Source organism: Panthera pardus, unplaced genomic scaffold (genome assembly GCF_024362965.1).
Source record: "Panthera pardus isolate Hobbes unplaced genomic scaffold, ASM2436296v1 HiC_scaffold_13, whole genome shotgun sequence".
NCBI classification, from domain to species: Eukaryota; Metazoa; Chordata; class Mammalia; order Carnivora; family Felidae; genus Panthera; species Panthera pardus.
Window position 1 is genome coordinate 104,473,460 of NW_026526688.1, and position 24,153 is coordinate 104,497,612.

The window sequence follows — 24,153 nt, forward strand, 5'->3', positions numbered from 1 at the left end:
GAAGATAAATGATATTACATTGTAAATTTTATTTTGCTATATGAAAATTATTTTTCTCATGTGAATTGCATGGAATTGATGAAAAGAGGCTCTGTAGGATAAGAGCTATATTCAAATTTCAGCTCCATTGCTTCAGGCAAATTACTTAATAAAAGCCCTTAATTTTCTCTTTGGTATAATACCATCTACCTCCTAAAAGTGCTGTGAGGATGACAACAATCATGTATTGTACCAGGTACTTTGTAGGCCAGGCTCTCTATTCTCAGGTCCTTTTAATGATCACTTTTAATGAACAGACAGGCATCAATAAAATTGTAGACCCATTGTTTTCAGAGCAGTAATATGAATTTACAGCCTATCTGATAAAGAGTTCCTATAATACATGCATTTAGTACAGAAAATTTTAGTTTTTCCAAATATTTTTGATTACCTCTTTATCAAAGGATTTTTTATTTGTAGATGTGACTCTGGGTGGAACTCAGGAGATTTACAGCCTACTTCCAAATTCTTGAGTTCTTTTCTGAAGCCTGAGGTGGGGAGAGAGAAAAATTAAATTATTTAAGTGATCTTTTATAATTTACTCCACTTATACTTCTCCATAATTTACGTAAGGTTTCCTATAAATAGGTAATTCTCTTACAACTAACAGAAATTAATTCTTCAAGGCCCAGCTCAAATAATACCTCTTTTCTGAATGCTTTATACAAAATAAATGGCTACTTCTACTACCACTTGGAAATGTTAGCAATGTTATTGGGGCTACACTGCATGGAGCTATGTTGTTTCCCCAGTTACGTAAGACATATTCTTTGCTGACAAAGTGGTAGGGAAATTGTGCATCTGAAGACAGATGGCTTGGGTTGAAGTTTAGATTTGCTAGTTATGGGCTAGTAACTTTAAACAAACCTCTCAATCCCTTACAATCTGTTTCCTCATTTATATGAGATAATGACACCTCTTTTACCTTCCTCACATGAACATTAGGAACATGAACTGAATTAAATATGTGGGAAGGTATTATGATAACATGTAAGATGTTATGTCATCATCACTAACTAGCTACCATTTACTGACTGCTAAGTTGTTAAGAGGTTGATAATAATTATTTCATTTAATCTTTACAAGTGAACCCCATTTTTACTTGAAAGACAACAAACACTGGTTACTCAGAGTTGGGTACCTGGCAGAAATTTTCTTAAAAATTAAAGACATGAACCTATCATTCCCAAGAAAACAACTAGCATTATTTATTGTCAATGATAGAATTCAAGCTTTTGGATGAAAATTAGAATTTTGGAAAACGGGAATCCACCATCATGAGTTTTGTAGCTTCCCGATAATTATAAAGACTTTCTGCTAACATCTGTGGCAATATTAACAAATGTGCTTTTTTAAATTATATAAAGAAATGTGTCAACATTTGGAAGACTTGCAAATTTAGCAAATCAATATTTTCCAAATGAGGTTAGTAAAAAACATCATGCATGAGTAAAGTAAATCATTCTTTAAATACTTAAATTTTTCCATTTTAAAGCCTAATACAGTAATTATTAATATATATTGCCCATAAAAACCAAAGCTCTTTGAGGTCCTTAATATTTTTTAATAGTATAAAAATATCCTGAGATCAAAACGTTTGAAAACTACTGCTACAATTGATTGAAAATAGTTGTCTTTTAAAATCTCAGTCACAACTGTTCTGTGAAATGATTCCCTCCCCTTTTTTTTCTTTTCAAATTTTTATTTTTTAAAGTTTATTTGAGAGAGACAGACAGAGCATGAGTGCGGGAGGGGCAGAGAAGGAGACACAGAATCTGAAGCAGGCTCCAGGCCCTGAGCTGTCAACATAGAGCCTGATGCAGGGCTCAAACCTACCAGCTGTGAGATCATGATCTGGGCTGAAGTCGGAGGCTCAACCAACTGAGCCACCCAGGTGCCCAAAATTTCCCTTTTTATACCCCAAGGAAGTTAGGTGACCCAACTGATGCTATGTAACTGGTGACAGCATTCAAACAAATCCAGGGTTAACTCCAAAGTCAGTGCCCTTTCCCCTACCTGCAAGCTCTCTTTTACATATGCTACTAAAATCTGAGATCATCATACAGAATCTCCTGTGATGAAACTAGGCCACTAGTTTGAACATCAAATAACATGATCCACTTTAATGTGCTGATGCCTACAGAAGATATCAGAATATATGGCATTAGCTTGAATTTTCAATTGATTGTCTATACTTCTATACAATTCTACTTAAGTTTTTCCTGTATCCTCCCTTGTTTTTAGATGGCATTGTTATCACATTTATTTATGTTTTCTTTCATTCTCATGCTTTTAATTGTACTCCAAACCTATGAATTGAAGATTACAGAGAAGGGGCGCCTGGATGGCTCAGCCAGTTAAGCATCTGCCTTCAGGTCATGACCTCACGGTTTGTGAGTTCGAGCCCTGCATCAGGCTCTGCTGACAGCTAGGAGCCTGGGGCCTGCTTCAGATTCTGTGTCTCCCTATCTCTCTGCCCCTCCCCTGTTCCTGCTCTCTCTGTCTCAAAAATAAACAAACATTAAAAAAAAAAAAGATTTCAGAGAAAACAAAAGTTATTAAAGCAACAACTTTATTTTTTAAACAATAACAAAGAACTTTATCTTAGATGGCTTTTTATCCCTAAGTTGATCTTCTGGGTGTCACTCAAAGTTCAGCTGGAATCTATAGTTGATCAAAACATCTAACTATTATCCTATGGAAAAAAATCTGTATTTGATTACCATCAGGCTTTGCAAATTAAATCTTCAATTTCTAAGAAAGAGTTGTGTAATATATATGAGAATTTAATACCCCATATGCAATATTGCTCACACAGTAAATGTTAGCTTCTAATAAAACCTAAGATAGTAGAATGAGAGGAACTACAAGTCTGGCATTCATTTGTTTAAGACTTAACACTCCTACGTCCTCTAGACTGCAGTAAGCTCTTCATTATTACACGATACATTCCCTTTTTGTTATTGTTTCCCTTAGTATAATATCTAACATATAAAATACATTCAATGAAAGTCTAGAAAATGAATAAACAATTACATGCAAAACATACTGTTTTTCTTCTCTTAAATTACCACCACCCTGTCCACAACGTTCCGAACTCACAGAACCAGAACTAGGTAAGTATAAACTGAGTCAAATTCTTCTTACCTTTCCTCTTGACCTATTTCAACTTTAACAAGTGCCACACTAATAAAATCTTAAAAATAAAAGGCAGTATCATTGATCCCAGGGAGTGTTAGTTGCTTGTAAGCCTGACAGATTGCTGAGGCTCAAAAACAGCCTCTCTCTTCAGCAGCTACTTTATGATTATTTAAAAAAAAAAAAAAAGGTAATGTCAAAAAGAACTGATAATTTTTTGGACTTGAAAAATTAGAAAGTTGAAGTTACATTACAATTTTCTACTCACTTTGATTTTAACTTCAGAATGTTTACTTCTTACCCTAATTTCAAGTTTATTATTCACAAACACCAGAAAAAATACTTAATTCTTAAAGAACTCTTTACTATTATTAAAGTATGTACAACAGACAGCAGGAGGCAGCAGAGGTCTTATAAATATGTTTGAAATTTTCATGTCACTATGGCAGGCATTCAACCAAGTGGTTTGACTTCAGAATTCCAACTAACTTAAAAATAGATGTGTTATTTTTCTCTTCTGCTGACATAGACATCCATGTGTCTTTACTGGGAATTTTGGCTCCAGGTCCTTTGCAAACCAAAATAGTTCAATTTTTATACTTGGCACAGAAGACAACACCAAGGTTTGAACTAATAATGCTAATTTTGATACTGTATTTTTTAAAAGCCCAATAGTCAAGAAATCAAAATATATACTTCATCTGAAAAGATGACCCTGGTTTAAAACAGGCTTAGGTAGCAATAAAACCAAACTGCTGGTCTAGACAATGTAATCTTCACTCTTGTTGTATGGGGAGATTTCAAAATATAACATGAGCACTACTATTACAAAGCCTAAACACATTCAAGAGCAATAATCCAATCAATGATCTGATTTACAATAAAACAAAAATTTTGTAAATAAAATTTGAATACTTTGGAAAAATCACAAAACTTTAACTGGCCTGTTTCTTTACCTTCTTTGTTTCTTTTTCCACTCTGCCTCCAGAGATCTTATTCCACCGATTACTGTTCTGTTCTATTCTTATCTTCACACCTTTTTCTTCCTCTGTACATCATTAGTTCCTTACCGTCCATAACCTAAATGCAAAACTAAGCTCTTGGTTTCATCTTTCTCCTCTAGGTACTGCTTCTTCGCTATTCACAGCAAAGGTCTGGAGAGACATGTGCTAAATCCATTTCTTTACTTCTCTTTTATTAACTTATTATTCTACTATAATTTCTTAAGACGTTTTATTTGAAAATGTCAAAAAGTCCAGAAAAATTGAAAGATTAAAACTAGTGCAAAGAATACTTGTATATCTTTACCCAGATTCACCTATTATTAACATTTTGCTCCATTTTTTTCTGAGCAATTTTTTTTTTACATTTATTTATTTTTGATAGAGATAGAGCACAAGTGGGGTAAGGGCAGAGAGAGAGGGAGACACAGAATCTGAAGCAGGCTCTAGGCTCTGAGCTGTCAGCACAGAGCCCAACGTGGGGCTTGAACTCACAAACCGCGAGATCATGACCTGAGCCAAAATCAGATGCTTAACCAACTGAGCCACCCAGGCGCCCCTGAGCCATTTTAAGTTAGAAACATCATGGCCCTTTACTTCTCAATAATACTTCAGTCCTACCTCAGCTTGCTTCTATTTCGAATGTCCTTCTAACACTGCTTTTTACTCTTTCACTAATGACTTACCGCTAAATCAAACCTGTGCTTTTTAATCCTTATTCTGCTTAATTTGTGACCACTTGTCTTCTTGAAGCTCCCCATTTTCCTGGTTTCCCTGTGATAATCTTATGTCCTGTATTTTCTCATACCTTTAGCTCTTCCCCATACTTTCCCAAAGTTGCTCCTTCTCTCTATCCTTAGTTCATCTCTCTTAGCAAACCCCAACTTTTTTCCTCTACTTTTTGCTCTGAAATCTCCAGTTTTCCTGAGTGATGTCAACTCCCATATATGTGGCTGGTTACCCAGTACATAATCTCTCCTAAATTGTAGACATATGTCCCTAACTGGCTAATACATCTATTTAACCCAGATGATAAACAAAACAATCCCAAAATACTTTGGGCATCTCCTTTCATCCCCTGAAAGTTGTTTCTTCTTTCTATATTCTTTGATTTGGTAAGTGGTGTAACTATTTATGTAAGTCCCAAATACAGCTTCCTCCTTTTCCTCCCTTTTGTATATCTGTCATAAAAGCTGACTCCATTGTCTATAAATTCTTACAAACTCAAATCTTCTCTTCTGACACTGGTACTGTCTTAGTTTATGCCCTCACCCTTTCACTCCAGGCTATTAAAGTAGTCATCTAATTTTTCTCCCACTGCTCCGAACTCACCCTCTACATTGCCACCAGAGGTTTTCTAAAATGCAGACTGGAGTGTATTACTCTTCTTGTCCTCTGCTGCCTTTCCACTTACTGTAGAATTTAAAAATAGCATAAAAGTTTCATCATGATTTGGCTTCTATCTACCCTCTATCTGTCATCTGACAACTTCCACACATGCACTCAGCCTTGCATACACTAAACTACCTGTATTCTTCCAATGTGATACTTTCTCCTGACCATGTGAACATATAATTTCTTCTGTCTTGAATGTAATTTAAGGCATTTGAAATTCTCCTGATTAGTGACCCATTTTAAAAGAGGAGCTAAAATAATCTAAATGGCACTGTGAAATTCCAACAGTGTATCTGGATAATAGCTTTAGGCAGCAAAAACCATGACATAGGCAGAGAAATCTATGTATCTTTGTCAATGAAAAAACATCAATGAAATAATTACGATGGCATGGCACTACTGTAGATTCTTGGTTCTCTAACATCAAATAAACTTGTACAGGCTAATATTAAAAACTGACTTAAATATCATAAATAAGTAAAAATTTTCTAAAGCTCCTTAACTTTCTAAGTCTTATAGCATATAACAGAAAGCGATTCTTTAGGTCGATACTGTAAGTGTGCCCCCATTTTATAAAGAAATAGGACAAAGCCAAGGAAATCATACCAAATCACAAAGAATTAAATTAAACTGTGCCTTACTTAAAACAAAAATCCACACAGGGAATGTGTTTAGCTTGGGGAAAAAACTCCTATACTATTTTAACATGTTCTCAAAGAGTAGGGAAGGGGAATCCATAGAGACACCATGGGCAGGGGCATTAACAAAGATCCTCAAGGCAAAGACCAGGTGAGAGAACTCTGGTAGACTCTGAAGTTTGTTAAATAAGAAATAATTTTAACATAATACAATTCATGAGTTAAATAAGTGGGTTACATAAAACCACAATAAGAAACCTACTTCATACCCATTAGTGATGGTAATCATCAAAACAAAACAAAACCCCAGAAAACAACAAATGTTGGTGAAATATAGAGAAGTTGGGACCCTTGTGCATGGCTGGTGGGAATGTAAAATGGTGCAGCTGCTGTTGAAAACAGTGTGGTGGTTCCTCAAAAAAAGAAAACAAACCACAACAACAACACATAATTACCAAAGAATCCAGCAATTGCACTTCTTGGTACATACTCAAAAGAACTGAGAGCAGGAATTCTCAGATATTTGTACACCAATGTTCACAGGAGCATTACTCACTATACCCAAAAGATAGAAACAACCCAAATGTCCATCAATAGATGAATGGATAAACAAAATGTGTTGTGTTATACAATGTATTATTATTCAGCCTTTAAAAAGGAATAAAATTTTGACACGTGCCACAACATGGATGAACTTCAAAGACATTATGTTAAGTGAAATAAGCCAGTCACACACACACACACACACACACACACACACACACACACACACACAAATACTGTATGGTTCCACTTATCTGGGGTACCCAGAGTAGTCAAATTCATAGAGATAGAAAGTAGAATGGTGGTTGCTGGGGGCTGGGAGGGAGGGGGAAATGGAGAGCTTTTTACTGAGTACAAGAATTTAAGTTTGAGAAGTTGAAAGAGTTCTGGAGATGGATGATGGTGATGGCTGCACAGCAGTGTGAACGTTCTCACTACCACTCAACTGCCACTTCAAAATGGTTAGAATGGCAAACCTGTAATGTGTATTTTACCACAATAAAAAAATATTCTCAAGTAGGTTATATACATACTCTGATATTAAATGGGGAAACCCACTACAAAGCTCTTACAGCAATACATTCTTGACCATCACAATCTCTATGACCTTGTGTTTTTATTACTATCAGGAAGCAAGCATAATTTTGTAAAAAGTACTGAACTTGCACTTATTGTTCAATTTCACCGACTTCTGCTGTTGATTTCTGGCCAACCCTTTACTGCTTCCTGTAATACTTGGTTACCAGACTTTTATCAGATTTTTAAACAGGCGAGACATTTTATATAGGAAAGGAAGGTTATTTCCTTAATATAAGTGTTTCCTTCTGATATTATACCATTTGATAAAAACAACATAATTTAACATTTCATCATATTCAATGTCTGTAACCTTAAAATAATCTCCACAAAAGCCTTAAGAATGATAAAGATTAAAAAACAAACTAAAAATTTGTTCTTCATGGCTATTTTTTATTGTGAAAAATTACCTTTTCTAATCCTCTGAATTCTAACATTTGAAAATATGGTCTTTGATTGCAACCTCAATAATCCCCTTGCTTATCATTTTCCTTGATCCTTCTCCCCCAGATCCTTCAGCTATATCCTTTCAATAGCAACCTGAATTCTACACACATTCATAACATCTAATTTTGTTTCTGGGCTATGTATGAGTAACAGATCACCTATAATAATGCCCCACACCATGAATATAATTACTGTTTCCAAACTGAACTTTTCTAACAGGGTGTTTATCCATTTTTCTATCCTGTCCTTAATTCCTGTGGTAGACATCAGGACTGTTCACGCATATTTCAGTTCACCTTCCAGGCACTAGTAAGACTGCTTTTTTCCACCCTCTTTGAAATTAGGCTTGGCTGTAAGACATGCCTTGGCCAAGATGTGAGTGAAAGTACATTCATCATTTCTGGGTTGAAGTTTTAAGAGCTCAGGCGTGATTCTTGTGTCCTCCTTCAATCTCCTCTCCCCACAATACTGCAAGGATCAGAGAAGCATCTGTGGAGATGTAGTCTCATTAACCTGGGACCCTGAGTGACTTCTAGGAAGGACTCCATACTGACCTCCACTGGTCATGTATCATGAGCAAAACACAAATGGGTGCTGGCACACTGAGATCTTGAAGTTGTTACCACTGTGTAGCCTAGAGCTTAGCCTATCCTGACTGACACATTCCCCTCTTGGCCCAGTCCCTGAACTAGCTATCCCCATCCTTTAAAAGCCTTCAAGCATGAATTCTCCCAACTTGCTCATTACTCATAACCTTACCAGTAATAGCACTGTTCCTAGCTTCTTTACTCTTATTACCACAACTTATTCTTTACAGCCACTATTACAATATATTTAAATAAAATTTTACCTTCCAAGTAGTTTTTGCTCTGTTGGGAGGAACAGTTGATATATTCTATATTTAGGTTGCTTGTTTTAACCTGGTCACTAGAAAACAGAACAAAACACACACCAAGTGTATCAGCTATCGTGGATTATTTCAGTTAGAATCTAAGAAAAAGGAAATAATACTTGTTAAAGAATTATTATATGCCATGTGCTGTTCTAGGGGATTAATGTACATTATTTAATTTACATCTCACAGCAACACTTAAAAGTAGCTATCATCCTCATTTTACAACAGAAGATTAAGGCTGTCAAAGTCAAATTAATTTGCCCAATACTTAAAATCCAAGACTACCTGGTTACAAAGTCCTGACCTTTCTACTACCCTAGGCTACCCCTTTCCAAGAAGTGTTATGAAATTGCCCTGCCATCCTAAGTCTTTATGGCAATGATTATTTAATATAATACAAGCAGTTGATTTTTGTGAATCTGGCTTTTTAATAATAAATGTGGTAAAACACCAGCTAATAACAAATTAAGATGTTTTACTTGGATTAAAAGCAGAAATTGTGGCTAGACTGATGTAAGAAATCCACCATTTAAGCTGTGGATGTGTTTTAGAGGTTACACAGGAAAGGGCAAATGTGCTTCTAACAGAAACATAAAAATGTATTCAGAATTAATTGAACACAAACTTAGTTATTTGGCTGTATTCTTTTATACTTGCTAAAGGAAAAATATCTCTTCCATGGAGTTGGCTATGAAAGTAGAAAATATCCCTACTTCTGAGTTATAGATGTTAGAAATGGGATAATGATGCATTAGAGACTGTTAAAAAACTGAGAACAAACTGAGGGTTGATGGGGGGTGGGAGGGAGGGCAGGGTGGGTGATGGATATTGAGGAGGGCACCTTTTGGGATGAGCACTGGGTGTTGTATGGAAACCAATTTGACAGTAAATTTCATATATTAAAAAAAATAATAATAATAAAAAAAATAAATAAAAAAAAAAAAGAAATGGGATAATGAACATTAAATAGATTGAAGAATTAAATAATTAGCTTGATGACAGAGATGCAACCAATTTAAATCTACACTTGAAAATCTGTAGTATAGAGGCACCTGGGTGGTTCAGTCGGTTAAGCATCCCACCTCAGCTCAGGTCATGATCTCACAGTCCATGAGTTCGAGCCCCGCGTCAGGCTCTGTGCTGACAGCTCAGAGCTTGGAGTCTACTTCGGCTTCTGTGCCTCCCTCTCTCTCTGCCCCTCCCCTGTTCATGCTCTGTCTCTCTCTGTCTCAAAAATAAATAAAAACATTAAAAAATTAAAAAAAAAAAAGAAAAAACCTGTAGTATATATTAATTCTTATCAGTGGCAACAATGATAATGTATTTCTGCACTTCTAAAATTTCCTAAAAATAAAGTTATTTTCAGAATCAGGAGGTAACTATTAAAAACAGAAACCTGAAATATCAAATAACTTGTGATATCCCAGGTTTCTTCATTCTAAAGTCAAGCTCTTTCCATTACACTTTATTGACCTCAGACTTTGAAAATCACTTCATATAACTATGGGGGAAAGGCATTCATTTAATTTGTGCATTACCTGGAGGATGCTGTTTCTTTAACACCACTGATATCCATTACTGTACCATTTCCATCGATAACAGGTGAATCCAAATTAGCAGATCCATTACTGACATGATCACTACTTTCGTATCCAGACTCAGTCCTCTGCATCTGCCAATTGTCACCGTAAACTTTAGTCTCTTTGAGGCCTTTATTTTTCTCTGCTCCTTTTCCATTTGATTCAAGGGAACTCCTGCCTATTTCCTGCTTCATTTCATCTTCGTATATGGTCATTAAACATTTCTGCTTTGGGTTCTCCTTTGGCCAATTGTTAAAACTCTGATCTCTGCTACATTTAGGTTTGTTACTGATATTTGATTTATGTCTTGGACTATGTTGCCTTTTTTCACTTTCATTAAAAATACTATCAACATTTAATGTTTCCCTCATGGGTTTCCAACCACGGTTCCGGCTTTTACTGCTGCCACTGTAACTGCTTCCTTTATCCCTAGAATCTTGGCTGCTGTCTGTATCATATCCAGTGCCACTGTCACTCTTAACTTTGCCAGTAACTTTCTCTCCTGGGGCAAGAATCTGGGATTTACTTGAACTCAGTATTTGTGCAGAAGCTCGACTCTGATGGGCAACTCGGTCATGCTTATATGGACCTTTTCCTTGACTATGATATAGATGTGGATTTCCATATTGCCTAAAGCCATTTGGGGCAGGAGGTGATCCAGACTTGAAATGTGGAAGGTCTTCATCAACCAAATCTTTAAAAATAAATAATCAAATGAAGATACAAATGAGTACTCTTCAGAGACATTTCTCAGTCACAAGTCAAACACCTTGTTTGTAAAGAAATGTTAAGCAGTAATAAGTAAACAATAAGATTTATAGTATATCACATAGAGGTTTGAAGTTAAAAAGTGTTTTTTTTCATTCTCTATCCTTCATGAGAGGCATTTATAAGATAAGTGGTTATATATTGATTTTAAAAAATGATCTCTAAGGTAGATCATAAGATCTAAAAAAAAATTTAAATACTTTAATGTAATTTAAATATTTTTTTTAAAAAACAGTATTTTGTCTCATTCATAATTAATGAAAATCATAACAACAAGAGTATTTTCTACTTCTTATATTGGTAAAGGTTTAAAAGTTTGTTAAACCAACTGCTGCTGAGGGTGTGAAAAAACAGACATCCAAACAATGTCAGTGAGAGTGCAGAATGGCTCAGGCTTTTAGGAGAGCAATTGAGCCACATCCAGCAAAATTAAGAATAAACATACATACCTTAACCCAGCTATTCTCCTAAAAGAATTTTATGCTATTGCTATACATAAAAAAAGTATACAAAAGTGTATGTAAAAGGATATCACTGCAGCAAAAATCTCAAATCAAGTTTTAAAGTCTAGCAGTATCATTTAAGTTAATGGCATGTCCATAACGAAAAGAGGATAAAACCATAAAGTGTAAGGCACGCTCATAATGAACTGGACACTATTAACGATGAAACAGAAGAAAGGCGAGGAGCTGCAAGAAAAGAAGCTCTCCTCACTTAATTTTATAATCTTCCTTCTTGTTTGAATGTACCATATGAGTGAAGTGAATCTATAATTACAAGGGAAGTTAAAACATCTAAACAACCACAAGTATTCCAGGCTAAAATTAAATAAGAACACTCCAGAATTTATTTTTATAGATTTAATAGGTGTATTAAAGAAATCATATTAAGATATATAACATAATATGTACATAAGCATATATGATAAATAATAAAGAAATTGTATTAATTTGTATTAAGGTTACAAAATTTAGTTTAAAAGTAAGATTTTAGCAACCCCTTTTCTCAAATGAACACTATAAGCTCTTAGCTTACCTCTATGTCGGCCCAAATCTTTTCTTGGTCCCCTCTCCAAATCCTTCCTTTGTGACGAAAGTAAGTTTCTCTGTTCAATGGCCTTTAAAGCACATTCTCTGGAAATGTCTTTTATTTTTTCCCTTTGATCATTGTGACTTAACTTAACTGTAAAATAAACCATTCTTATAAATGATACAGATCATTTTTCAAATTGCTCAATAAAAGTACAAATTGAACTATATAAAATTTTTAACATGTTATATATTAAAAAGAAAATAAGAAGTATACAATGAACTCATTTTTATCCTTAGCCAAAAAACTCAGTGTGCTTTTATCCTGACACTGGAGATGCCTGTTGGCTTTAAGAACTTCTTATATAGCTCCTAAAAACTTGTGTAAAGAGATCTTATATTGAAATACTAAAAGCTAAAGGTAACTGAGTGATCACTATGTGTCAGACACCATTCTAAGTCTTAACTCATTTAATTCTTTGAGGTGGGTACAATTACCATCTCCATTGTGGATCAGGAAACTGAGGTACAAAGAAGTTAAAAACTTTCCCAGGTTCACATAGCTTGTAAATGTAGAACCAGGATTATGAACCCAAGTTGTCTGGTCCAGTGTTTGTAATCACATACAGTTTTGGGGCTTACAAGTAGTTATCTTTTGACAAATAGGTAACAGCTTAATCTAAGAGTATGACCAATACAGAGGGTAAAAGATGGTCTCATTCAGAACTTTTAAAAGCGTTTACTGTAATTCCTTGTTTTTGTTTTTTTTAATTTATTTATGAGAGAGAGAGAGAGAGAGAGAATATTCCAGGCAGGCTCCACACTGAACCCGACACAGAGCTCAATCCCATGGCCGTGACATCATGACTTAAGTAGAAATCAAGAGTTGTATGCTTAACCAACCAAGCCACGCAGGCATCCCTGTAATTCTTTGATGACAACTGTTAATTCGGGATCCTACCACCCTTGATTAAATGGGTTACTTTTATAGTTAGACATTATTTCATTAATGTACTTCAAAGCTGCTTATAAATTCATCCTGAACATCCACCCAATTCAAGTTTTATGTATTTCTAAACCATAACTACACACACCATGTGGCAATGTCTCGTTGTGGACCCAAGTCACAGAACCTGGTTTGTGAAAATTAAATCTGTGGTATGATGTAACAACAGAAAGTTGAATAAAAATGAAGTTAAATATAAAGTACAACTATAATAACTCTGAACTACTGCTATATTCACTAATGGTAAATTTAATTTTAGCCTATGAACCAAATTATTAACTCATGTTTTTCCTCTCCAAGTTAATATTTAACTCCTAGATTATGACTTTCTTTGGTAACAGTCCAGATTGCCTCCAGCCTATTACAGCGGTCAATATATGGAGAAACCCACATAGTAGTCAATTGTTCAGATAAAACCACAAGTCTGAGAGAAATGCATTAAGTTAAAAGACAAAATGTTGTTATCTAGTTATTTTCTCTTCATGGCCAAGAATAGTTAAACACCCTCCTTCTGTATGGTACTTACCAGGAATTACAGATTCAGTAAACGAGAAAGGGGGAAGCATAATTACTCAGGGACAATATAAAAATGATAACTTAAACACATACCTGGCCCTCTACCACCACTTGTTTGAATGTGGTTCCGATTAAATGATGAAATATTATCTGTTGGAAATTTCTGAATTTCTTTCTGTTTTGCCTGATCACCAAATCCATTCTCTTTTGAATTATCTGACTTATAAATTATGGGCTTTTCACATCCTTAAAAGACAAACAAAAATGTATTATTCCCATCCTCCTCCCCACCAGAAGAAGTGAAGTTTGAAACTTTTTTTATAGATTTTATTTTTAAGTAATCTCTATACTCAATGTGGGGCTCGAACTCACAACCCTGAGATCAAGAGGTGCATGCTCCCGACTGAACCACGCACCCCTGAATCATTTTTTTTCTTTTTTTCCCCCTGAATCATTTTTAATACTGTAGACAATCACTTACAAACTCAAAGGATTGACATTGATATATATACATTTTTAAAGAGAACATTTGCCAGACTTTTTTTTTTAATTTTATTTATTTTTGAGAGGGGAGAGCGTAAGGGCAGCGAGAGAGAGGGAGAGAAAGAGAGTCCCAAGTAGGCTCTGTGTTGATAGCACGGAGCCCAACTTGGGCCTTGAATCTACAAATGATGAGATCATGACCTGAGCCGAAATTAAGAGTCAGACACTGGATCAACTGAGCCACCCAGGCATCCATATTATTATTATTATTATTTGAGAGAACATGTGTGCGCGGGCGAGGGGCAGAGAGAGAGAGAGAGGGACTGCAAGAATCCTAAGCAGGCTCCAAGCTCAGCATGCTCAGCATGAGCCCAACTTGGGGCTTGATCTCACTACCTGAGCTGAAATCAAGAGTCAGACATTTAACTGACTAGGCCACCCAGGCATCCCAGGAGACATTTTTAAATGATTTCTGTATGTTTTGTAATGTATCCAAAAATGGGCGTAAGCTCCTTTGGACTTTTCCTGTGTATGACTCACTTTAAATCTCAACATTCACTGTTAGAAAGAGCTTCCAGCCAAGTATCCCCTTCCGTGCTTGTGTGACCACACAAGTGGGTAACTCCTGAGGGTGCTTTAGAGGCCATTGGTGAGGAAAGCCTTCTTTATAAAGATTAACTCAAAGTAATAAAATTTTCCTGAACTCTGTTTTACTGAAACTAAATTTTGAAATTATCCTCAAAATTCATTTTATCTTCAGTATATTAATATTCTTAGTGTGATTGTGATACTATTAAAAAAAAACACTAAAAAGAACTTTTGAAAATTACCCATATTTTCTGCAACAGATTTATAATGTGACCAGTTGATGACCTGCCTAAGTGCATCTTCAGTAGAAACTGCTGTGCCATCGGGGTTTGCGTAAAACAAAAGCAGTGGCTGGAAGTGGCATCGGATACACTTGGAGACCACATCCTTCCATCTAGTTCCAACCTTCAAAAAAAAACCACAATGAAGAAAAACAAAACAAAATCTTTTAATCAATGTGTTACATAAATAGCAGAGACTGAATAAATTTGTATATTAAAAAATTTTTAAGAATTCAGTCACTCATCATGTTATCTAATCACTTTTATTTTAAACTAGTCTAAATAAAAATTTTTTAAACATTACTAAAAAATTGATGGGTAAAATTGTACACCTGCTATATCAAGATTTAGGCTATCAAATTTTAAAAAGCTTTTCCACATACATGGTTGATTGACTTTTGACAAAGATTTAAAGGCAATTTAATGGAGAAATACAAGAGTCTATTCAACAATGGTGCTAGAACAAAGGGATGGTCATATGAAAAAATGAACTTCGATACCACTACACACACATAGCACAAAAATTAAATCAGAATGAGTCATACAAAAACCATAAAACTTACAGAAGAAAATAAAGATAAAATCTTAACAATGTTGGAGAAGTTAAAGATTTCTTAGGACATCAAACATACCACAGAAGAAAAGTGATAAAATGGGCTTCGTATCAAAATAAATTAACAACTTCTGCTCTTTGAAAGATACCATTAAGAAAATGAAAAAAAAATAAATAACCAAGCCACATACATCTAATAAAGGACTGGTGTGCAGCACAAAGAATCTCTACAATTCCTTAATTAGTTAGATACTCCCATTTAAAATGGGCAAAACATCTGAAGACACTTCACCAAAAAAATATAAGAATGGCCAACAAGCACACAAAAATGTACTCAAAACATTATTAATCATAAGGGAAATGCAAATTAAAACCACATTGAGCTAACATTATACATTCATTAAAAGGGCTAACATTAAAGATTAACAACGTAAAATGCTACTGAGAATGCAGAGCAACTGGAACGCTTACACACTGCTTAATGGGAAGATAAACTGGTACAATCACTTTGACGATCAATTTGCCAGTTCCTTGTAAAGTTTAACACACACTTATACCAACCAGAAATTCCACTTCTGAGCATTAGCTAAGAGCAATGGGGTAAAAAATTATGTTCACACAAAAACTATTCATACCTCAGCAGGTAAGTAGATAAAGTGTTATATAGCCATACAATGGAACACAACAATAAAAATGAAGCACAGACAGAACATGAATGAATCTTTTTTTTTAACACAAATGAATCTTAAAAGACATTATGCTTGGTAAAGAAAGCCAAACACAGAGACTGTAAGACACCATTCTTACAAAACTGTAGAATGAGCAAAACTAATCTATAGTGAGATTAGTGTTCTTCTGGGGCCCAGGGTATTGACAGTAAAGGGACATAACAGAATTTTCTGGGTGATGTAAGTGCTCTATATAATGACTGTGTAGGTTACATAAGTATGTACACACTTGTCCCAGCCCCAACTATACACTTAAAATGGGTGCATTTTAATGTTTATAAATTACACCTCTATAAATTTCATTTAAAAATAAAACCAACCGAATAAAAAGAAAAGCATTCTAGAATACTGGCTTTGTAGAGAAGGAAGGGATCTTTTAAAAAAAAACTCCTGAGGAGCTTTTTCAAACTACACATATTTAGCTGTTTACCATCCTTACCCTGGATTCTGAGATACTTGAGGAACTAGGAACTTGTCTGAACACCAAACAAACATAAAGCTCACAGGTAACTATATACCCAATTCTTCCTTCAAATTTTGACCAGTTAAACTATGTGGATGGAACGTAAGAGTGTCAAAACGTTGCTACACATGGACTCAAGGTGGAACTGGTTAATAAACTGCTATATCAAAGTACTAACTAATATGAGCAAAGTAATACCAAAAATTTTTCATTGGCTTTATTGAGTATACTTTACATGAAACAAAACTACCCAGTTACAGTATATAAGCCAATGAATTCTGACAAATGTATACATACAATCATGTATCTCCCCCCCCCAGAAAGAAAACTTCCCTGTACCCTCTTTGCAGTGACTGGCAACTGATGATTTACTTTCTGTCACTGTTTTTCCTTTTCATGAATTTTACATAAGAAGACTCATAGTTGTTTATGTCTCATTCTCTAACATACAGCTTTTCAGATTTCACATTGTTGCATCAATAAATAGTTCATTACTTTTTACTGTTGAGCATTATATTCCATTGAATGCTTATACCACAATTTGTTTATCCACTCACCTATGGATGGACATGTGAGTTGTTTCCAGTTTTGGTTATTATGAACAAAACTACTATAAACATTAAAGTACAAGTTTCGTGCGGACATGTTTTCAAAAGAGTGGAATTACTAGTTTGTATGGTAACTACATGTTTAAGTTTATAAGAAACTGATAAGCTGTTTTCTAAAGTGTTCATTTTCCATTTCCATGATTCTTCTGTGAGAGATTACATCATCACCAACTCTTGGTATGGTCAGTCTTTTCAATTTTTGCTATTCTAACAGGTAAGTAATCAGACCTCATTGTGAACTGAAGGTCTATTTTCTTTGTACCTAATAATTTACTGAATACCACTTTTTTTTTTAAGGGCGAGGACACAACTTCCTATGACTCTCCACTCTCAGGCTCTTCTAGAACCAAGTCCATGAATTTTTTTTTTAGTTCCAGGATTTTTTAAATAGGAAAGTAAATTAAACCTTTATTTTGGTTATCCCAAAAAGCAATTATAGCCAATAGTTCATGCACACAAAAATCTTGCAATTCCTTTTTTCATTTTGCTCTCTTTCTTTCTTCATACCTATGGCTGGGACCCCAAATTCTCGTTCATCCCAAACTCCAAAAAGACACTGTTTTACAAACTCAGACCTGGAAGGCTCTCAGGTCTCTCACCCCTCTCATCTTTCCACTCCTGTTCTGTTTCTACAGTCAGTACCTCTTTGCCTTCCACTACATTCTCTGGCTACTCAGGTCCTGATGTATTAGAAAGGTTCAGGAGCTGATGAGGTAAAACAATGCACATCATGTCACAGGGAAGAAGGAAGGCCCCTGAGAGGATTCTCCTAACTGTGGGGCAAGAAAGATACTGTGAGCCCTCTTCTCACCTTATCACTCTAGCCTTCCAGATTGTCCCTAATGCATTCCCATGAGCCATCAGGGCACTACGCAATGGATACACTCAAAGACCCAGGAGTCACTGTGGGTTGCAGAGTCACTCACAGATAAATGAGCTCTTCAGTCCTCCTCCTAAGTCCTTGTACAGTACTATACACTTCCTCTGCTGACATTAAGACACCTTGGTCAGATTTACTTTTCTCATGATTTTCTTTAAAGGTAAATAAGGTGAGTAACTACAATACTGTGTGACCCTCTGGAGCTCTCTGTAGGGCTCCCCAGACCACAAATTTTCCTTTTATTTGACCTTGCTGCTAAAAATATTTTGATAGAGCCAAAAAACAAAACAAAAAACAAACAAAACCAATCCTGCAAGTAAACCCATTAAATTCTTTCTGGAGCAAAGCCTCAAGAGTTTTGGAGTCATAGGGGAGAAGAGCTCTCAGGAACAGGCACACATCATGGTTGGGGGAAAAGTGAAGAAAAGGGATGCTGAAGTCTTCAAGCTAAATTTTACACGTCAAAGCTTTGTCTGAGAGTGCTTATTTTTTCTTTTTCTGTCCTTCTGTTTCTGAATTAGTATCACAAGTAAAAGGCTAGGCAAGTCACATGTGTATTGTGAGCATATTTTGTGTATGTGTGTGTGCTTTAGTTTATGTAATTAATTTTTTTAAGTGCTTAAATTCCAGTTAGCTAACTAACATACAGTGTAATATTAGTTTCAGGTGTTCTGTGTGATTTTTATGTTTTCAAGCCTCACATTTAATCCATTTTATTTTTGTGTATAGTATAAAAAAGTAGTCCAGTTTGATTCTTCTGCATGTTGTTGTTCCAATTTCCAAACACCATTTGTTGAAGAGACTATTTCCCATTGCATATTCTTTATTGCTTTGTCGAAGACTAATTGCTCACATAGTTGTGGACTCCTTTTGGAGTTTTCTGTTCTGCTCCATTGACCTACTTGTCTACTTTTGTGCCAGTACCATATTGTTTTGACCACTGCAGCTTGGTAATATAATTTGAACTCTAGAATTACGATGCCTTCAGCTTTGCTTCTTTTTCAACGTTGCGTTGGCTATTCAGGGTCTTTTGTGGTTCCACATAAATTTTAGGATTGTTTGTCCTAGCTCTGTGAAAAATGCTGTCGGTTTTTTGATAGGGATTGCATTAAATGTTTAGACTGCTTTGGGCAGTCTAGACATTTAACAGTATTTGTTCTTCCAATCCATGAGCGTAGGATGTTTTTCCATTTCTTTGTGTCATCTTCAATTTCAGGTCTTTCGCCTCTTTGGTCAGGTTTATTCATAGGTATCTCATGGTTTTTGGTACAATTGTAAATAGGATTGATTCCCTGATTTCTCTTTCTGTTGCTTCATTATTGGTGTATAGAAATGCAACAGATTTCTGTACATTGATTTTGTATCCTGCAACGTTACTGAATTTGTGTGTCTGGCAATTTTTTGGTGGAGTCTTTGGGTTTTCTATGTAGAGTATCACGTCATCTTCAAATAGTGAAAGTTCTACTTCTTCATTGCTGATTTGGAGGTTTTCTTCTTGGTGTCTTATTACTGTGGCTAGGACTTCCAGTACTATGTTAAATAGTAATGGTGAGAGTGGACATCCCTGTCTTGCTGCTGACCATACAGGAAAACCTCTGTTTTTTTCCCATTGAGTATGATGTTAGTTGTGGGTTTTTCATATATGGTTTGTTCCCTCTAAATCTACTTTGTTGAGGGCTTTTATCATGAATGTATATTGTACTTTGTCGAATGCTTTTTCTGCATCTATTGAAATGATCATGGAGGTTCTTATCCTTTCTTTTATTAATGTGGTGTATCAGGTTGATTGATTTGAGATTATTAAACCACCCTGGCAACCCAGGAATAAATCCCACTTGATCACGTGGATGATTTTTAACATATTGTTGGATTCAGTTTGCTAGTATTAAGTCCTACTGGTTGTAAGAACTCGTGAAATTTGGCCTTTTCGTTTTCAAAGCCAAATGTTATGGGGATAGTTTGTTTCTCTCCCTTCTCCTCACCTCCATGTCTCTGCCCTTCCTCCCCTATTCAATGTGGCCTCCTCTCTATCTTTGGTTGTGGAGTTTGTTCTGCCAGTCTTTGGGTAGTTTTCTGGTTATTTATACTGATGTGAGTATTATCTAGTTATATCCATGGGACAAGGTGAGCTTAGGATCCTCCTACTCCACCATCTTCCCCTATTATCTTTTAATTATTGAGTTTATCTTTTAAATCTATCTTATAAATCTATTGATTTATCTTTTAATTTTTGAGTTTTAAGAGACTTTATATATTCTGGATATAATCTTTATTAAATATAGGCTTGACAAATATTTTGTCCCAGTCTGTCTTGCCTTTTTATTCTAACAGTATCTTACTGAAGAGTAAAGGTTTTGATGAAATCCAATTTATTGCTTATTTTTATGGTCCATGTTTATCGACTGTATCTAATCAATGTCTCTACACTGACACAGCAATTATCACACTCTTGTCTGATTATTTCCATCTCTGTCACTTTGAGTCTTTCTGACCTTGGAGATCACCTGGCTATTATTCAGAACCCTCTTTTTTGAGGGTAGGAATAGTGAAGCTGATGAAGTTCCTGACAGAAGAGAAGGTGTGCTCCATTTCCCTACCTTGCTTTCTCACCCCTTACCATGTGATCAGAAGAAACGGGAGTGGTGGAACAGGTCTGTTTTTATTAATATTCCTTCAGGGATGGGTCACATTTTTCTTCTTCTCTGCATAGCTGGTAACTTTTTATTGAATGCTATCTTGAAATAGCATATTGAAATTTAATTGAAATTTATATTTTTGAGTGAATTTTGTTGTGTTCCTTTAAAAAGTGCTGGGACTTCATTCTGGCATTTGTTAAGTTATGTGGGATCATCTTTGTCCTTTGAAGGCTTCATTTTAAGCTTTTTATGTCAGGTGCAGAGCAGTATTCAGTCTAGGTATAATTCAGGTGGTACTATTCTAAGGATTCTACTTGATGCTCCCCGCATTACAATATCTTTTTACTCTTACTGGTATAGATGCAAACTGGTCCTAGCCATATATGAATTTTTAAAATTGTCTGACTTTCTGTTTTCCAGTAATTCTCCCCCCCACCCCATCTTGTGCAGATCTGCCCCACACATGTCAGATCACTATTCAGGTAAAGATTAAAGGGGACCCCTTTAACAGTCTCTAGCACTTTCCCTCTGTGCAGTGTTTTTTTCTGGTAATCTGTCCGGCGATTTTAGCCATCTTCACCTCTCTGAATTCCAATTTTGGTTTCCTCAACTCTGTGATACTACTAGGCTTTGTTTGAGTCCCCCTCCCTGAATTGCAACCTAAAAACAATCTATAGGCAGTAAGCAGGAATAATTGTAGGGCTCGTCTTGTTTGTTTTCCTTTTTTCTGTTCAACTGCCTACTACTTAATTTCTTAAAAAGTTGTCTCATCTATTTGGTTTTCTAATTTTTAATATTGGAGAGTCTATTTCCACTTTTTTTCCAGCTTATTTATTTATTTTTGAGAGAGAGCGCGCGAGTGAGCACATGCACAAGTGGGGGAGGGACAGAGAGAGAGAGAGAGAGAGAGAGAGAGAGAGAGAGAGACAGAGAGAGAGAAGGAGACACAGAATCTGAAGTGGGCTCCAGATTCTGAGTTCTCAGTGCAGAGCCCAACGTGGGGGCTTGAACTGCAAACTGTGAGAGCATGACCTGAACCCAAGTCAGATGCTTAACCAACTGAGCCACCCAGGTGCCCCTAGAGGGGCAATTTCCATAGCAGTTCATTGTTCATAGAAAGAGACAGAAAGTCACTACATACTAAATATATGAGCTTCTATTAACTTAGTAATTCATAATGCTGATAAATGGCCCTTTGTTATATATTAAAATGAAAGCAAATGGAACTGTACACCATTTGCTATAACAATGAAATAACTTACATTTTTAAGTCCATTTACTGCATAATAATAGGATTCTCAAAGCCCATAAGCCTAGAAACAGTATGCACAAGATCAAGTTTTCAAATGTGGCAAAATCTGAATCTCCTGTAGAACTTGTAAAAAATTAAGATACCTGCCTCTATACTACTGAATCAAGAATTTAAGAATCCAGGCATGTACGTTTTTTCAAAAGCTCCAAGGGTGATTCTGATACATACTTCTTATTATAAACTATTATTCACTAGTTTGGTAGATATTATAATGTTTGAATAAATAATTCACCAAAGATAATAGTAGGCATATCTAATTCTGAATACCACGAAGTTTGAAAAGGGAGTCCTAATAATTAAAAAAACAAGCAAATTTTCATCACTAATTATACAAAGCAATTGTGAATCATTCACAAAGAAATACACAGAGCAACTATGCATCAGACAAAAGGGAATACATATGGACCACTGACAGTTGTGTATTTGCATTCTAACATTTATTAGTCACGTTTTTATTATTCTGGAAATAGACTGGTTTAAAAGGCGGCTTTAAAATAAACCAGGTTTCAAAAATTAAAAGTATGAACTTAACAATGCTATTATAAAGGTCATTTATTATTTTATATAATAATAATTTTGTAATAAGTGTTTACATACAATCATTACTTCACATAATTGTATTATGTGATATACATTGTATATATCATTATCTTCATTTATTCCTAAAAAGTAAAAATCACAACAATTATCCCAGTTAGTGAAAATATCACTTACCTCTTTCACGGTTGCATCATCAAAAAATACCCACTTGGAACTCTTGGTATGAAAAGCAAAGGCACAATAATGTCGGCTGGTGTAGCAGATCATACCAACGAGGTGAAGTTCACTATTTTTGGCATTTTCATCAGTAACCCTATAAAAAAGCTGTTTAAAAAAATAATAACATGTAATTTAATACTGTATCTTTTTAAAAATGAGGAATAATAATTTGGTGAGTCATATATTAGACTATCTATGAAAAATACTTCTTATATAAGCTTCCCCAATCCACTATTATATTAGTACAGAAGGTACACTGACATTGTACTGAACAGAATTACTATTAACTATTAATTACTATTAACTATATAACTATTAATATTATTAGTCCAATAAAATCACTACAATTTAGTTCAGTAACACATTGTCTCCAATAACACAGAACTGACACTTTATATACATAAACTGGAAATGGGGGATAAATTACACAATTCCTAATAATTTTTTTACTGAATCACATATTTGAACAAACATTAACATATTTATAAAAGATAATTATCTAAAAGATTAATGGTGATATAAACCAATTCAAAATATATTAAGATGTTAATATGCATATTAAGAGATCAGTGCTATAGATGAATTTTGTATCTTAAACCTTTCTAGGTTAATATTTATATTGGTCATTACCCTACACACACACATATTTATCAGCAATATCACCATTCTAGAGTGATATCGAATTAGAACACAAGATTGTTTATAACTAAAAGCCGTTCCTAGTCTACGCAAGAAAGGCATTCCACTTAGCCTGATTTGATGAACTTTATCAGCACTACATCTTTCCTTTAGAAAGATAATTTAATTCTGAAAAACAAAGTATATTATAATATATGAATATGTTTTAAAAGAATTTAAAAACAAAAAGGAAGTGAATGAAAACAGTTGAGATACCCCAGGAAGATAAAGATGTGTTGCTAGATTCCGAACAACATCTTCAGTCAAGTCAGAATGCTCAGAATCCCAGACTAAACCAATTGTAACAATTTCTGGGCAATTCATTAAAACACGGCGAATTTTTATTTTTTGGCCACAGTTACTCTAAAGAAAAACACAAAAGGCAAATTTTGAAATTACTGAAACATATATACCATAGGTGATGCCTGACAGTTTGTACTATACATTAACAATCTTTACATACATCAGAAATCTATTTTTTCAGCATACTAAAATGGACTTTTATCAAACTAGTTGTCTTAATTATTGATTAAACAGGAAGTTTATTTTAAATCAAAGTACTTTGGTATCTTTGTAATTTTAAAGCAAGAAATCAATCTAAAAAAATGAGCCCT

General features: G+C 34.9%; 1 protein-coding gene across 2 annotated transcripts in view; it reads right to left on the reverse strand.

Moving 5' to 3' along the window:
• USP53 (ubiquitin specific peptidase 53) overlaps positions 1-24,153 on the reverse strand; it is a 64,545-nt gene that overhangs the window by 5,067 nt on the left and 35,325 nt on the right. Inside the window, exons 8-15 of one of the 2 annotated variants that reach the window (XM_019418539.2) lie at positions 23,756-23,902; positions 22,817-22,966; positions 14,884-15,046; positions 13,664-13,816; positions 12,056-12,202; positions 10,211-10,946; positions 8,628-8,704; positions 431-527 (exon numbers count right to left, since the gene is read on the reverse strand). In XM_019418539.2, the coding sequence (XP_019274084.2) occupies positions 431-527; positions 8,628-8,704; positions 10,211-10,946; positions 12,056-12,202; positions 13,664-13,816; positions 14,884-15,046; positions 22,817-22,966; positions 23,756-23,902 (1,670 nt within the window). The remainder of the gene's footprint in view (positions 1-430; positions 528-8,627; positions 8,705-10,210; positions 10,947-12,055; positions 12,203-13,663; positions 13,817-14,883; positions 15,047-22,816; positions 22,967-23,755; positions 23,903-24,153) is intronic. The other variant, XM_019418542.2, reaches the window with a different exon arrangement.